At 41.7% G+C, this 18,341-nt stretch overlaps 1 protein-coding gene across 1 annotated transcript in view; it reads left to right on the top strand.

The window, feature by feature from the left end:
* The window catches only part of LOC118364063 (integrin alpha-8-like), a 59,496-nt gene that overhangs the window by 32,658 nt on the left and 8,497 nt on the right, over positions 1-18,341 (top strand). The window contains exons 24-28 of the mRNA XM_052489672.1: positions 4,765-4,870; positions 5,395-5,553; positions 17,605-17,718; positions 17,799-17,912; positions 18,040-18,141. Coding sequence (XP_052345632.1) covers positions 4,765-4,870; positions 5,395-5,553; positions 17,605-17,718; positions 17,799-17,912; positions 18,040-18,141 — 595 coding nt within the window. The remainder of the gene's footprint in view (positions 1-4,764; positions 4,871-5,394; positions 5,554-17,604; positions 17,719-17,798; positions 17,913-18,039; positions 18,142-18,341) is intronic.

The following is an 18,341-nucleotide window of genomic DNA, read 5'->3' as shown; positions in this document are numbered from 1 at the left end:
TGTATGTTAATCATCTATGTGTATGTTAATCATCTATGTGTATGTTAGTCTGTGTATGTTAATCATCTATGTGTATGTTAGTCTGTGTATGTTAATCATCTATGTGTATGTTAATCATCTATGTGTATGTTAGTCTGTGTATGTTAATCATCTATGTGTATGTTAGTCTGTGTATGGTAATCAGTTATGTGTATGTTAGTCTGTGTATGTTAATCATCTATGTGTATGTTAGTCTGTGTATGGTAATCAGTTATGTGTATGTTAGTCTGTGTATGTTAATCATCTATGTGTATGTTAGTCTGTGTATGTTAATCATCTATGTGTATGTTAATCATCTATGTGTATGTTAATCATCTATGTGTATGTTAATCATCTATGTGTATTTTAATCATCTATGTGTATGTTAGTCTGTGTATGTTAATCATCTATGTGTATGTTAATCATCTATGTGTATGTTAATCATCTATGTGTATGGTAATTATCTATGTGTATGTTAATCATCTATGTGTATGTTAATCATCTATGTGTATGTTAGTCTGTGTATGTTAATCATCTATGTGTATGTTAGTCTGTGTATGGTAATCATCTATGTGTATGTTAGTCTGTGTATGTTAATCATCTATGTGTATGTTAGTCTGTGTATGGTAATCATTTATGTGTATGTTAGTCTGTGTATGTTAATCATCTATGTGTATGTTAATCATCTATGTGTATGTTAGTCTGTGTATGTTAATCATCTATGTGTATGTTAATCATCTATGTGTATGTTAATCATCTATGTGTATGTTAATCATCTATGTGTATTTTAATCATCTATGTGTATGTTAGTCTGTGTATGTTAATCATCTATGTGTATGTTAATCATCTATGTGTATGTTAATCATCTATGTGTATGGTAATTATCTATGTGTATGTTAATCATCTATGTGTATGTTAATCATCTATGTGTATGTTAGTCTGTGTATGTTAATCATCTATGTGTATGTTAATCATCTATGTGTATGTTAATCATCTATGTGTATGTTAGTCTGTGTATGTTAATCATCTATGTGTATGTTAATCATCTATGTGTATGTTAATCATCTATATGTATGCTAATCATCTATGTGTATGTTAGTCTGTGTATGTTAATCGTCTATGTGTATGTTAATCATCTATATGTATGTTAATCATCTATGTGTATGTTAATCATCTATGTGTATGTTAATCATCTATATGTATGTTAATCATCTATGTGTATGTTAGTCTGTGTATGTTAATCGTCTATGTGTATGTTAATCATCTATATGTATGTTAATCATCTATGTGTATGTTAATCATCTATGTGTATGTTAATCATCTATATGTATGTTAATCATCCATGTGTATGGTAATTATCTATGTGTATGTTAATCGTCTATGTGTATGTTAGTCTGTGTATGTTAATCGTCTATGTGTATGTTAATCATCTATATGTATGTTAATCATCTATGTGTATGGTAATTATCTATGTGTATGTTAATCATCTATGTGTATGTTAATCATCTATATGTATGTTAATCATCTATGTGTATGGTAATTATCTATGTGTATGTTAATCATCTATGTGTATGTTAATCATCTATATGTATGTTAATCATCTATGTGTATGGTAATTATCTATATGTATGTTAATCATCTATGTGTATGTTAGTCTGTGTATGTTAATCGTCTATGTGTATGTTAATCATCTATATGTATGTTAATCATCTATGTGTATGGTAATTATCTATATGTATGTTAATCATCTATGTGTATGTTAGTCTGTGTATGTTAATCGTCTATGTGTATGTTAATCATCTATATGTATGTTAATCATCTATGTGTATGGTAATTATCTATGTGTATGTTAATCGTCTATGTGTATGTTAATCATCTATATGTATGTTAATCATCTATGTGTATGTTAGTCTGTGTATGTTAATCATCTATATGTATGTTAATCATCTATGTGTATGGTAATTATCTATATGTATGTTAATCATCTATGTGTATGTTAGTCTGTGTATGTTAATCGTCTATGTGTATGTTAATCATCTATATGTATGTTAATCATCTATGTGTATGGTAATTATCTATGTGTATGTTAATCGTCTATGTGTATGTTAATCATCTATATGTATGTTAATCATCTATGTGTATGTTAGTCTGTGTATGTTAATCATCTATATGTATGTTAATCATCTATGTGTATGGTAATTATCTATATGTATGTTAATCATCTATGTGTATGTTAGTCTGTGTATGTTAATCATCTATATGTATGTTAATCATCTATGTGTATGGTAATTATCTATGTGTATGTTAATCGTCTATGTGTATGTTAATCATCTATATGTATGTTAATCATCTATGTGTATGTTAGTCTGTGTATGTTAATCATCTATATGTATTATTATGTTAATCATCTATGTGTATGGTAATTATCTATATGTATGTTAATCATCTATGTGTATGTTAGTCTGTGTATGTTAATCGTCTATGTGTATGTTAATCATCTATATGTATGTTAATCATCTATGTGTATGGTAATTATCTATGTGTATGTTAATCGTCTATGTGTATGTTAATCATCTATATGTATGTTAATCATCTATGTGTATGTTAAGTCTGTGTATGTTAATCATCTATCTATATGTATGTTAATCATCTATGTGTATGGTAATTATCTATATGTATGTTAATCATCTATGTGTATGTTAGTCTGTGTATGTTAATCATCTATATGTGTTAATCATCTATGTGTAATTATCTATATGTATGTTAATCATCTATGTGTATGTTAGTCTGTGTATGTTAATCGTCTATGTGTATGTTAATCATCTATATGTATGTTAATCGTCTATGTGTATGTTAATCATCTATATGTATGTTAATCATCTATGTGTATGTTAGTCTGTGTATGTTAATCATCTATGTGTATGTTAGTCTGTGTATGTTAATCATCTATGTGTATGTTAGTCTGTGTATGTTAATCGTCTATGTGTATGTTAATCATCTATATGTATGCTAATCATCTATGTGTATGTTAGTCTGTGTATGTTAATCGTCTATGTGTATGTTAATCATCTATATGTATGCTAATCATCTATGTGTATGTTAGTCTGTGTATGTTAATCGTCTATGTGTATGTTAATCATCTATGTGTATGTTAATCATCTATGTGTATGTTAATCATCTATGTGTATGTTAGTCTGTGTATGTTAATCATCTATGTGTATGTTAATCATCTATGTGTATGTTAATCATCTATGTGTATGTTAATCATCTATGTGTATGTTAGTCTGTGTATGTTAATCATCTATGTGTATGTTAGTCTGTGTATGTTAATCATCTATGTGTATGGTAATCATCTATGTGTATGTTAATCATCTATGTGTATGTTAATCATCTATGTGTATGTTAGTCTGTGTATGTTAATCATCTATGTGTATGTTAATCATCTATGTGTATGTTAGTCTGTGTATGTTAATCATCTATGTGTATGTTAATCATCTATGTGTATGTTAATCATCTATGTGTATGTTAATCATCTATGTGTATGTTAGTCTGTGTATGTTAATCATCTATGTGTATGTTAGTCTGTGTATGTTAATCATCTATGTGTATGGTAATCATCTATGTGTATGTTAATCATCTATGTGTATGTTAATCATCTATGTGTATGTTAGTCTGTGTATGTTAATCATCTATGTGTATGTTAATCATCTATGTGTATGTTAATCATCTATGTGTATGTTAATCATCTATGTGTATGTTAATCATCTATGTGTATGTTAATCATCTATGTGTATGTTAGTCTGTGTATGTTAATCATCTATGTGTATGTTAATCATCTATGTGTATGTTAGTCTGTGTATGTTAATCATCTGTGTATGTTAATCATCTATGTGTATGTTAGTCTGTGTATGTTAATCATCTATGTATATGTTAGTCTGTGTATGTTAATCATCTATGTGTATGTTAATCATCTATGTGTATGTTAATCATCTATGTGTATGTTAGTCTGTGTATGGTAATCATCTATGTGTATGTTAGTCTGTGTATGCTAATCATGCACACTTGTGCTAGTGCTACTTGGTCACACACACACACATGCCTACACACACACACACACATGCCTGCACATACATACACACATGCGCTTGCATACACACACACACACACACACATGTTTGATTTACTATCCTTGTGGGGAACAAAACATTGATTCCCATTCAAACTCCTATTTTCCCTAACCATTAATCTAACCCCAACCTTAACGCTAAGCTTAACCCCTAACCCTAAAACTAAACCTTACCCTAACTCCTAAGCCTAACCCCTAATGCTAATTGTAACCTTAACTCCCAAGCCTGAAATAGCCTTTTACCTTGTCAGTCTCCACTTGTCCGAATGGTCCTTGTTTTACTATCCCCCCCACACACACACACACTTCAAAGCCTGGACCCCAGAGTGACTTGGCTGGGTCTACGGATGTTGTACACACAAACAGACAGTGATCTGTGGGGGGCTGTGAGTGTTGGGGACTGGAGGGCGGGAGGATAAGGTCCAACCGGCATTGGGTAAGTTGTGTTTGGCAGCGGAGTGGCAGGTGGCTTGATATTCACCCCCCAAGTTGTCCTGGACGTTGTAAATCATTTGTTCTCCATATCATTTGTTCTCATACTCTCTCTCTTCTCTTTCTTTCTCTATCACTCCTCTTTTTCTTTCTTTCTCTCTCCCATCTCTCTCTCTCTCCCTTTCCAGGGTGTGTCATCCCTCTCAGGTGGTTCTTCCGTTTCCGCATTGGGAGCCCAAAGAGAATCCGGTCAAAGAGGATGACGTAGGACCCCAGGTCACACACATCTACGAGGTACATACACACACAGTAAAAGCAGTAGCCCTGTAAGTACTGTCTGCTGTCTGATCAAAGGCCTCCTGAACAGTGGTAATTACTGTCGTAAAGGAAGAGATGGGCGGGATCAGACATACGTTTGTGTGTGTATGTGTGTGTTGAAGAGGCAGTGAAGAGGGACATCTGCTGGATGTCTACAGGGTTTGGGGCTGCAGTGCTCCTGTCCTGCAGTCTGTCCAGCTGGTTATAGTTAGGTCGGCCAGAGTTTCTCTCTCTGAGAATTCCTTCCTGGAGCACTGAGACCATGTCCTGTTTGGGTGACTCACCATCATCACCTTCAGAATTAATGAGTTTGTGGAAAGGGGCTAAGCTGAGTGGATTGGTGCTCTCATACTCTCTCGCTCTCACTCTCTCTTTCTTTCTTCTTCCCTCTCTACTCCTCTCCCCCCTCTCTCTCCATCTCCTCTCTCTACTCCTCTCTTCCTCTCTCTCTTCTTCTCATCTCTCTGTCTCTCCTCTCTTTTTCCCTCTTACTCTCTCAGCTCCATAACTCAGGTCCCAGTAGTATCCGGGAGGCGGAGCTCCAGGTGGGCTGGCCCTCTCGTTTCCGTGACGAACACCTGCTCTACGCTCTGGAGGTTCTAACAGACGGACCAATCAGCTGCCGGAGCAACACCAGCCTCAACCCCCTGGGCCTACAGGTAACACAACCACACCTCCTGCTGAGACTGGACACGACCCATGTACTCATGCACTGATGTTCTATATTTATTAACCTCTATTGGTCTTCAATGTTTTAGAAACAATGGCATGCATGCTTTTGTGAAGTTACAGCCCAGGTAGATCAAAGTGTGCTGACCCAATCTAGCATTGATGTAGCTTGGTTCTTGTCATAATAAAATAGGGTAACGTCTGGTAACGTCATAAACCGTCTGGTTTATGTTTGTGATGATGACTGAGGAATGTGCTTTAATGATGACAAGACAAAGTCACTCATTCCATGTTTATTGAAGACTGTCGGAGGACGGAGAGGGACTAGTGGAGTCGGCCCATCGCAGGGTTGGTGGTGAAGAGCAGGATGCCAGTAAAGACAATGTGGTTGTAGTTGTCATCATACAGCCCCCAGCCCTTAGAAAGTACACCAGGTCATCTTTCTCTAGCTCCAGAGCCACGGCGCCTGTCATGTACTCATAACCACCATGGAAGTTGTCCTGGACGTTGTATATAATTTGCTCTCCATTTTTGACCAAGTAAACACCCATTTTCTGTCCAGGCTCTCGGCCCTTGGAGGTGAATGTGAAGTAGTAGACTCCTCTCACTGGTGCTGAAAACATACCTGTATCAGAGGGGAAGCAGGGAGAGATCAGCACTATCCGTCTCTCTTAGGCACCGTAGCAGCCTGTTAGTGGTTTGGGTCTGTGCCAGTAGCTGGCCCCTGCGGGCACCACAGGCTCATAGTAATGACTGGAACGGACTAAAGTGAATGGTATCGAACACATCAAACACATACCATTCCATTCACGCCATTCCAGACAATGTTATGAGCCGTCCTCCCCTCAGCAGCCTCCTGTGGTGGACACGTGAGCATGGAGATTGTGTGTTTATGTTTATACCTTTCTCTGAGTTGTAGATGTATTGCTGTGTGGGTGAACCTGTAGTATTGTTACGGTGTAAGTTTCATCTGTAGTTTTGTCGGCGTAAGCTGTACCAGAGTTTGTGTCATAACCGTTGCCGATCTCAGTTTGAAAGGGTCCCACATATCCTGAGTCCGTCAAACCAACAGAAAAGGCCACCTGTCTTCTGTCTGTGAATACATGAGAATGAATTCGATCAAGTCCACCGTAATGTCTAAAATGTATTCATTTCATACCATACTATGGGTTTGATTGAATTGATCTGTTCTTACCTAGCCTCAGTTCCTCCACCTGGCTCTCAGCGACACTCAATCTTGCCTCCAGGGCTGAAATAGCAAGAGAATAATATCTTAATAAACTCATACTCTGAGGTAGCTTTGTTGTCATTGCTGTACTTAGATACATCCTGATTAGATCAGTCAGCGGTCCAGGAGAGTGATTGTAGCCAAGCTCTTATTAGTGCAGTATAGTTACATGTGTTCTCTTTCTCCAGCTCCGCTACTTGCCTCTCACTGGTTGTCACTCTGCTTCCCAAGGCTAACAGTTCTGCTGCTTGGGCTGGAATCATGCACAATATCCAGAGGTGTTCATCATCTTCTTAAACAATGTACTACTCATTACCTGCATTCTCTTTCTTCAACTCTGCCACCTGGCTCTCACTGGTTGTCACTCTGTTCTTCAACTCTGCCACCTGGCTCTCACTGGTTGTCACTCTGTTCTTCAACTCTGCCACCTGGCTCTCACTGGTTGTCACTCTGTTCTTCAACTCTGCCACCTGGCTCTCACTGGTTGTCACTCTGTTCTTCAACTCTGCCACCTGGCTCTCACTGGTTGTCACTCTGTTCTTCAACTGCCACCTGGCTCACCTGTCACTCTGTTCTTCAACTCTGCCACCTGGCTCTCACTGACTGTCACTCTGTTCTTCAACTCTGCCACCTGGCTCTCACTGGTTGTCATTCTGCTTCCCAAGGCTAACAGTTCTGCTGCTTGGGCTGGAATCATGCACAATATCCAGAGGTGTTCATCATCTTCTTAAACAATGTACTACTCATTACCTGCATTCTCTTTCTTCAACTCTGCCACCTGGCTCTCACTGGTTGTCACTCTGTTCTTCAACTCTGCCACCTGGCTCTCACTGGTTGTCACTCTGTTCTTCAACTCTGCCACCTGGCTCTCACTGGTTGTCACTCTGTTCTTCAACTCTGCCACCTGGCTCTCACTGGTTGTCACTCTGTTCTTCAACTCTGCCACCTGGCTCTCACTGGTTGTCACTCTGTTCTTCAACTCTGCCACCTGGCTCTCACTGACTGTCACTCTGTTCTTCAACTCTGCCACCTGGCTCTCACTGGTTGTCATTCTGCTTCCCAAGGCTAACAGTTCTGCTGCTTGGGCTGGAATCATGCACAATATCCAGAGGTGTTCATCATCTTCTTAAACAATGTACTACTCATTACCTGCATTCTCTTTCTTCAACTCTGCCACCTGGCTCTCACTGGTTGTCACTCTGTTCTTCAACTCTGCCACCTGGCTCTCACTGGTTGTCACTCTGTTCTTCAACTCTGCCACCTGGCTCTCACTGGTTGTCACTCTGTTCTTCAACTCTGCCACCATGTCACTCTGTTCTTCAACTTCAACTCTGCTCTGTTCTTCAACCTGGCTCTCACTGACTGTCACTCTGTTCTTCAACTCTGCCACCTGGCTCTCACTGACTGTCACTCTGTTCTTCAACTCTGCCACCTGGCTCTTCAACTCTGTTCTTCACCTGCCACCTCTCACTGACTGTCACTCTGTTCTTCAACTCTGCCACCTGGCTCTCACTGACTGTCACTCTGTTCTTCAACTCTGCCACCTGGCTCTCACTGGCTCTCACTGACTTGTCACTCTGTTCTTCAACTCTGCCACCTGGCTCTCACTGACTGTCACTCTGTTCTTCAACTCTGCCACCTGGCTCTCACTGACTGTCACTCTGTTCTTCAACTCTGCCACCTGGTTCTCACTGACTGTCACTCTGTTCTTCAACTCTGCCACCTGGCTCTCACTGGTTGTCACTCTGTTCTTCAACTCTGCCACCTGGCTCTCACTGACTCTGTTCTTCACTCTGCCACCTGGCTCTCACTGACTGTCACTCTGTTCTTCAACTCTGCCACCTGGCTCTCACTGACTGTCACTCTGTTCTTCAACTCTGCCACCTGGGTTGTCACTCTGTTCTTCAACTGCCACCTGGCTCTCACTGACTGTCACTCTGTTCTTCAACTCTGCCACCTGGACTCTCAGACTGTCACTCTGTTCTTCAACTCTGCCACCTGGCTCTCACTGACTGTCACTCTGTTCTTCAACTCTGCCACCTGGTTCTCACTGACTGTCACTCTGTTCTTCAACTGCCACCTGGTTCTCACCTGTCACTCTGTTCTTCAACTCTGCCACCTGGCTCACTGACTGTCACTCTGTTCTTCAACTCTGCCACCTGGCTCTCACTGGTTGTCACTCTGTTCTTCAACTCTGCCACCTGGCTCTCACTGACTGTCACTCTGGCCTCCAGGGCTAGAAGATCATTTATGATGACAATGATGTAGTTTTGTTACATCGCTTTGTTTTTTCATATCTTGAAATGAGCGGAATCGTATTATGTGCAGGTGAAGAATACATGTAGTCCTTCTTATAAGTGAAACATTTGAGTCACCTGCATTCTCTTTCTTCAGTTCTGCCACCTGCCTTCCGCTGGCTGTCAATCTGGTGTCCAGAGCTGAAATATCATAAAAATAATTAACAGTAAAAAATGGTTATTAGACACACACTTTTGCACAATATATCTTACCTGCATTTACTTTCTTCAGTTCAGCTACCTGACTCTCACTGGTTGTCAATCTGTTCTTCAAGTCTGACAGTTCTACTGTTTGGGCTGAAATTATATAAACATTGTAGAGAGGCAATAAACAATATCCAGAGCTGTGCTTTTTTCTATTGAGTAAATTATTAACTCAATAGTTTTTCAAAACACTTCTTGTTACCTGCATTCTCTTTCTTCAGTTCTGCCACCTGGCTCTGAAGGGTTGTCACTCTGCTTCCCAAGGATAACAGTTCAGCTACTTGGTCTTGAATCATATCAATCAATATCCAAAGTTGTTCATCTTTCTAGGCAATTAATTATTAACTGAATTATTTTCAATTCACATGTAATGTAATCATTACCTGCATTAATATGGAGTTGTTCCACCCTTTGCTGCTATAACAGCCTCCACTCTTCTGGGAAGGTTTTCCAATAGACGTTAGAACATTGCTGCAGGGACTTGCTTCCATTCAGCAGCAAGAGCATTAGTGAGGTCGGGCAACGACATTGGGCGATTAGGCCTGGCTCACAGTCGGCGTTCCAATTCATCCTGAAGGTGTTCGATGGGATTGAGGTCAGGGCTCTGTGCAGGCCAGTCAAGTTCTTCCACACCGATCTCGAAAAAAACCTTTTCTGTTTGGACCTTGCTTTGGGCACAGGGGCATTGTCATGCTGAAACAGGAAAGGGCCTTCCCCAAACGGTTGTCACAAAGTTGGAAGTACAGAATCATTTTGAATGTAATTGTATGATGTTGCATTAAGATTTAATTTCACTAGATCTAGCTCAAACCATGAAAAACTGCCCCAGACCATTATACCTCTTCCACCAAACTGTACAGTCGGCATTATTCATTGGGGCAGGTAGCAGGTAACTCCTGGCATCCGCCATACCCAGATTCGTCCGTCGGACTGCCAGATGGTGAAGCGTGATTCATTTGTCCAGAGAACGTGTTTCCACTGCTCCAGAGTTCAATGGTGGCGAGCTTTACACCCCTCCAGCCAACGCTTGGCACTGTGCATGGTGATCTTAGGCTTGTGTGCAGCTGTTCGGCCAAGGAAACCCATTTCATGAAGCTCCCGACTAACAGTTCCTGCGCTGGCGTTGCTTCCAGAGGCAGTTTGGAACTCAGGAGTGAGTGCTGCAACCAAGGACAGATTATTTTTATGCGCTACATGCTTCAGCACTAAGCGGCCCCGTTCTGTGAGCTTGTATGGCCTACCACTTAGCAGCTGAACCGTTGTTGCTCGTAGACGTTTCCACTTCACAATAACAGAACTTATAGTTGCCCAGGGCAGCTCTAGCAGGGCACAAATTTGACAAACTGTCTTGTTGGAAAGGTGGCATCCTGTGACGGTGCCACGTTGAAAGTCAGTGAGTTCATCAGTAAGGCCATTCTACTGCCAATGTTTGTCTATGGAGATTGCATGGCGGTGTGCTCGATTTTATACACCTGTCAGCAACGGTGTGGCTGAAATAGACAAATCCACTAATTTGAAGGGGTGTCCACATACTTTTGTATATATAGTGTATAGAGTAACCTGCATTCTTTGCCTTCAGTTCTGCCACATGCTTCTCACTGACTGACACTCTGGCCTCCAGGGCTAGAAAATAATGCTTACAAGAAAACATTCAACTGTGATGTAGCTTTGTCACGTCCTAACATTTGCTGATTCGTGTCCATGTGAGGCACACATGTAGTAGCTCTGATAAGTAAAAAAAAAAATTAAAAAATGCCACCTGTATTCTTTCCCATCAGTTCTGCCACCTGGTTCTCACTGGCTGTTACTCTGGCCTCCAGGGCTAGGAGATCATTTATGCAAGAAAATCATTTATTTAGAAAATTACGTAGCTTTGTTACATCACTTTGGTTTTTCATATCTTGAAATGAGCGGAATCGTATTATGTGCAGGTGAAGAATACATGTAGTCCTTCTTATAAGTGAAACATTTGAGTCACCTGCATTCTCTTTCTTCAGTTCTGCCACCTGGCTCTGAAGGGTTGTCACTCTGCTTCCCAAGGATAACAGTTGTGCTGCTTGGTCTTTAATCATATGAGTCAATATCCAAAGTTGTTAATCTTTCTAGGCAATTAATTATTAACTGAATTATTTTCAATTCACATGTAATCATTACCTGCATTCTCTTTCTCCAGTTCCTCCACCTGTCTCTCACTGACTGTCACTCTGGCCTCCAGGGCTAAAAAATATGGCATACAAGAAAACAATCAACTGTGATGTAGCTTTGTAACGTCGCTTTGCTTGATTACATCCTAACATTAGCTGAATCATGTGCAGGTGACGCGTACATGCATTAGCTCTGATAAGTAAAACATTTTAGTCACCTGCATTTTTGGCCATCAGCTCTGCCACCTGGCTCTCACGGTGTTCTCCAGGGCTGTCACTGTGTTCTCCAGGGCTCTCACGGTGTTCTCCAGGGCTGACAGCTGTGCTGCTTGATCTGGAATTATAGAAATCTAGTAAAGAGGCAAAAGGCATTATCCAGAACGGTGATCATTTTTTTCTTCTATTGAGCAAACTATTAACTCAATATTTCATCAGAACACAATTAATTATTACCTGCATTCTCTTTCTTCAGTTCTGCCATGTGGCTCTGAAGGGCTGTTAGTCGGCTTCCCAAGGATAACATTAGTGCTGCTTGGCCTGGAATCATATAAACATAGTAGACGATATGTAACATCCATATGTAATAGGCAATATCCAATATGCTGTTGTTTCTATTGAGAAACTGAATATATATATTTTTAAACATCTCGTTATTACCTGCATTCTCTTTCTTCAAGTCTTCCACCTGGTTCTCATTGGTTGTCACTCTGGCTTCCAGGTCTATCATTTTTTTAATGATAAAAACAATGAACCCTGATGTAGCTTTGTTACATCACATTGCTTTTCATATCCTGAAATGAGCTGAATCATGTTCAGGTGAGGAATACACAGTATGTAGTAGTTCTTACAAGTAAAACATTTTAGTCACCTGCATTCTTCCCCTTCAGATCCTTCAGCTGGCTCTCACTGGCTGTCGATATGGCCTCCAGGGCTGAAGTAGTATGAGAGTAATTAACGCTAAATGAACAGAAAAACACACGTTTGCACCATATAGCTTATCTTACTGTACCGACATTCTCTTTGTTCAGTTCCGCCACCCGGCTCTCACTGGCTGTCGATCTGGCCTCCAAGACTAAGATCAGACAGTTGGAAAATGTAGAATGCTTTATTAGTTGTAAGTGTTATTTACTGTCAGAATACATGAGGGTGAAGTTTATGTTAGTGCTTTACCTGCATTCTCTTTCTTCACTTCGTCCACCTGGCTCTCACTGGCTGTCATTCTGGCCTCCAGCGCTGAAGTAGCATGAAAATAAACATTGCTGAACATATCGACCACTACTGTTTTTTTGTGACCAAATTAGAATTGTTTTAGTTATTTTTTGGGGGATTACAGGTACATTATCCATTTCAAAAGTATACGTTTATAAAAACTTGTAATCTGCCACTCAACAGCAACAAAAAATTGTAAGAAATACATACAGAGTTTAACAATAAATAGTAAATTCAATATAAACAGGAAAATAAAAAAGTGGGCCTCCCACAACTTCCCATCCCATCCAACATGTCTCCATACTACTCCCCCTACCCCCATGTTTCCCACCCCTTCCCAACCCCCCTAGCAACAAGGGTTGCTCGTCAGTCACCCACCGCCCACCCTGGCGACCATAGAAAACCCTCCCCATACCACCCCTTCCCCATGGGGCTGAAAGTAAAGAAAGTCAAATAAATATTGAAATAGGTGTGTATATATAGTGCCTAAAGAAAGTATTCACACCCCTTTACTTATTCCACATTTTGTTGTGTCATAGCCTGAATTAAACATTTATTAAATTGAGATATCGTGTCGCTGACCTACACACAATACCGCATAATGTCAAAGTGGAATTATGTTTGTAGAAAAGGTTTTTAATGAATACAAAATGTAAAGCTGAAATGTCTTGAGTCAATAAGTATTCAACCCTTTTGTTATGGCTTAAATAAGTTCAGGAGTAAAAATGTGCTTCACAAATCGCATAATAAATTGCATGGACTCACTCCGTGTTCAATAAAATTGGTTAACATGATTTTTGAATGACTACTGTACCCCACATATACAATTATCTGTAAGGTCCCTCAATCGAGTAGTGTATTTCAAGTACAGATTCAACCACAAAGGCCAGGGAGGTTTTTCAATGCTTCGCAAAGAAGGCCACCGATTGGTAGATGTGTACAAATTTTTAAAAAGCAGACGCTGAAAATCCCTTTGAGCATTTTAAAGTTATTAATTAGGCTTACATCCTGTCACTACAAGATATAGGCGTACTTCTTAACTCAGTTGTAGAGAGGAAGGAATCAAATCCAGGCTGTATCACATCCAGCAGTGATTGGGAGTCCCATCGGGCGGCGTACAATTGGCCCAGCGTCGTCCGGGTTTGGCCGGTGTAGGCCGTCATTGTAAATAAGAATTTGTTCTTAACTGACTTGCAGAGTTAAATCAAGTTTAAAAATATATATATAATTAAAAAGGAAACCATTCAGGCATTTCACTTTGAGACCAATGCAGAGTTTAATGGTTGTGGTATGAGAAAACTGAAGATGGATCAACAACTTCTAGTAGTAACTGTATCCACTGGTGAATTGGTGAGCTTTTTAAAATGACAAGTTCACAACTTCACTTACAGAATCATACATCTCATATGCAAAAAAAGAAAGTGGTACATCATGTTTATTCATAGTAGTCTCCTTATTACCTGCATTCTCTTTCTTCAGTTCCACCACCTGGCTCTCACTGGCTGTGACTCTGGCCTCCAGGACTGAAATAGCATGAAAATATATAGCTGAGATGCAGCTAAAACAAAGCTTTGTTTATTTCTCCCTGAAATTAGCTATGCTCATCTGAAGCACAGTAGTTCTTATGAAGTCTACCTTTAAAGAAAGATGGGAACCCCTGTGCTAAGCAATCCCTTTGCGGTAACTCTGGGCTGAAATCATAAGGAAATGTGTCTTGTACATTACCATAAAATGTCCAGCAAAATCCACAGCTGTACATTTTTGATTGAGCTAATGAACTAAATCGCATTTTGTCAAATTAGCATTTTGTTATCACCTTCGTTCTCGATCTGTAAATGGAACGTCAGTATCACATTGGCACTCTGTCTGTCGTCTAGTTCTGTCAGTTCTGCTGCTTGAGCTTTAATGATAAAGATATACTGTAGCCTGTGTATGATCCATTTCAGCAGCTGACCTTTCTATTGAGTGAATTATTATCTAAATCCATTTAAGAAATGACATCTAACGATGATTATCTGTGTGCTCTGTCTTCAGCTTGACCACCCTGTCCCCCCCAGGACTGAAATGGCACCAACATAAATGTCCAAACTTATCAATCAATACAGAATGAGAGTTAAGCAAGCACTACTTACTTTTGCAGGTTTCATTACCTGTATTATTATGTGAGGCTACCTTTGTTCTTTCTTTCTCTGTCTATATGTGCATTACTACAGTACCTGTGTTCTTATTCTCCAACTTCTCTACTCATTTCTTTGTGTTGTTCAGCATGAGTCTCGGGTGATTCAGCTCATCCCAGACAGCATCTATGGTAGTGAATAGAATGTTCTGGTCAATCTGATCCATCCCTCCTTTACTCTCTCCCTCAGCCCAGGCCCCAGACAGACAGAACATCAGCACCAGCATAGCTACAACATCCCTCCTTTACTCTCTCCCTCAGCCCAGGCCCCAGACAGACAGAACATCAGCACCAGCATAGCTACAACATCCCTCCTTTACTCTCTCCCTCAGCCCAGGCCCCAGACAGACAGAACATCAGCACCAGCATAGCTACAACATCCCTCCTTTACTCTCTCCCTCAGCCCAGGCCCCAGACAGATAGAACATCAGCACCAGCATAGCTACAACATCCCTCCTTTACTCTCTCCCTCAGCCCAGGCCCCAGACAGACAGAACATCAGCACCAGCATAGCTACAACATCCCTCCTTTACTCTCTCCCTCAGCCCAGGCCCCAGACAGATAGAACATCAGCACCAGCATAGCTACAACATCCCTCCTTTACTCTCTCCTCAGCCCAGGCCCCGGACAGACAGAACATCAGCACCAGCATAGCTACAACATCCCTCCTTTACTCTCTCCCTCAGCCCAGGCCCCAGACAGACAGAACATCAGCACCAGCATAGCTACAACATCCCTCCTTTACTCTCTCCCTCAGCCCAGGCCCCAGACAGACAGAACATCAGCACCAGCATAGCTACAACATCCCTCCTTTACTCTCTCCCTCAGCCCAGGCCCCAGACAGACAGAACATCAGCACCAGCATAGCTACAACATCCCTCCTTTACTCTCTCCCTCAGCCCAGGCCCCAGACAGACAGAACATCAGCACCAGCATAGCTACAACATCCCTCCTTTACTCTCTCCCTCAGCCCAGGCCCCAGACAGACAGAACATCAGCACCAGCATAGCTACAACATCCCTCCTTTACTCTCTCCCTCAGCCCAGGCCCCAGACAGACAGAACATCAGCACCAGCATAGCTACAACATCCCTCCTTTACTCTCTCCCTCAGCCCAGGCCCCAGACAGACAGAACATCAGCACCAGCATAGCTACAACATCCCTCCTTTACTCTCTCCCTCAGCCCAGGCCCCAGACAGACAGAACATCAGCACCAGCATAGCTACAACATCCCTCCTTTACTCTCTCCCTCAGCCCAGGCCCCAGACAGACAGAACATCAGCACCAGCATAGCTACAACATCCCTCCTTTACTCTCTCCCTCAGCCCAGGCCCCAGACAGACAGAACATCAGCACCAGCATAGCTACAACATCCCTCCTTTACTCTCTCCCTCAGCCCAGGCCCCAGACAGACAGAACATCAGCACCAGCATAGCTACAACATCCCTCCTTTACTCTCTCCCTCAGCCCAGGCCCCAGACAGACAGAACATCAGCACCAGCATAGCTACAACATCCCTCCTTTACTCTCTCCCTCAGCCCAGGCCCCAGACAGACAGAACATCAGCACCAGCATAGCTACAACATCCCTCCTTTACTCTCTCCCTCAGCCCAGGCCCCAGACAGACAGAACATCAGCACCAGCATAGCTACAACATCCCTCCTTTACTCTCTCCCTCAGCCCAGGCCCCAGACAGACAGAACATCAGCACCAGCATAGCTACAACATCCCTCCTTTACTCTCTCCCTCAGCCCAGGCCCCAGACAGACAGAACATCAGCACCAGCATAGCTACAACATCCCTCCTTTACTCTCTCCCTCAGCCCAGGCCCCAGACAGACAGAACATCAGCACCAGCATAGCTACAACATCCCTCCTTTACTCTCTCCCTCAGCCCAGGCCCCAGACAGACAGAACATCAGCACCAGCATAGCTACAACATCCCTCCTTTACTCTCTCCCTCAGCCCAGGCCCCAGACAGACAGAACATCAGCACCAGCATAGCTACAACATCCCTCCTTTACTCTCTCCCTCAGCCCAGGCCCCAGACAGACAGAACATCAGCACCAGCATAGCTACAACATCCCTCCTTTACTCTCTCCCTCAGCCCAGGCCCCAGACAGACAGAACATCAGCACCAGCATAGCTACAACATCCCTCATTTTGAATGATGCCTTAGTTCAATAGTAATGTAATGTCTATGAGTCTCAGTACCATCAAAAAGAAGGGGGGCAGAATGGGGAATCTTTATAGAAACACGTCAACAAGAACTCGCCCACTACGTGAGAAGTCAACATGTGGTGGGTGTAGAAAAATAGCACCAAGGGCATCTGATCAAACATCAAGAGAACCAGAGTAACCCAGAACCCCTGTGTTGTTTGGTCTCTTCTTTTTCCACAAGGTAGAAAACTGACTACAAGGCTGCTGATCAGGCTACTAGACAGTGTGTCATCTACAATGTGTAGGCTTATGTATGCCTTGCAAAAGTGTTCAAACCCCTTGGATTTCTTCACATTTTATTGTGTTAGAAAGTGGGATTCAAATGGACTTCATTGTTTAGACAAAATACTATGTAATGTCAAAGTCTAATAAAAATTGAATTTAAAAAGATTATAATAAAAATGTGATAACTTTAGCAAGGTACTGTAAGTGTGTACCTGTGTTGTTTTATGTTTTAGATGATTGGTTGGTCTTAAAAGTGGTTTGTAATAATGTGACTTCATTATCTCCTCTCCTTCTCGCTCTCACACTCGCTCTATCTCTCTTTCTGTCTCTCTCTCTCAGACATCCTCTGTCCAGGACACTCCAGAACTGTTGGGCTTTCTGAGGAACAGTAGCTCTCCTCACCGCTACAGACGAGCCACCAATGCTGCCCAGCCCTACAGCAGCAAGACCCTGGTACTTACTTTCAGTGTCAGCTTGTTTGGTATACAGCAGCAGTTTTGGAATGTATATGAACTCTCTCTCTCTCTCTGTAGAACTGCAGTAACATCATTTGTCTAAGAGTTCTGTGTGTGGTCGGGCGGTTGGACCGTGGTCAGAGCGCTGTAGTCAAGATCCGCTCCCGACTCTGGGCTCACACCTTCCTCCAGGTGAGCACAAGCACACAAACATAATCCCAGACTTATATACTAATGGGAGTATTAGTATTATTGTATGTATTAATGTTATTATTAGTATTAAGAAATAAAGTATCTATAACATCTATTCACCTTGCAGAGACGTAACGACCCATACCTCCTCAACTCTACCGTGTCCTTCAGAGTGACGGCCCTGCCCTACCGCCTCCAACCCTCCTCCTTACCCCAACACACCACTTCAGTAAGATACCCCTGACACTAACCCATACCTCCACAACTCTACCGTGTCCTTCAGAGTGACGACCCTGCCCTACCGCCTCCAACCCTCCTCCTTACCCCAACACACCACTTCAGTAAGATACCCCTGACACTAACCCATACCTCCACAACTCTACCGTGTCCTTCAGAGTGACGACCCTGCCCTACCGCCTCCAACCCTCC

Source organism: Oncorhynchus keta, chromosome 31, assembly GCF_023373465.1.
Source record: "Oncorhynchus keta strain PuntledgeMale-10-30-2019 chromosome 31, Oket_V2, whole genome shotgun sequence".
Classification (NCBI taxonomy): Eukaryota; Metazoa; Chordata; class Actinopteri; order Salmoniformes; family Salmonidae; genus Oncorhynchus; species Oncorhynchus keta.
Note: the sequence above shows the minus strand (reverse complement) of the source record. Positions and strands in the feature narration are given on the sequence as shown.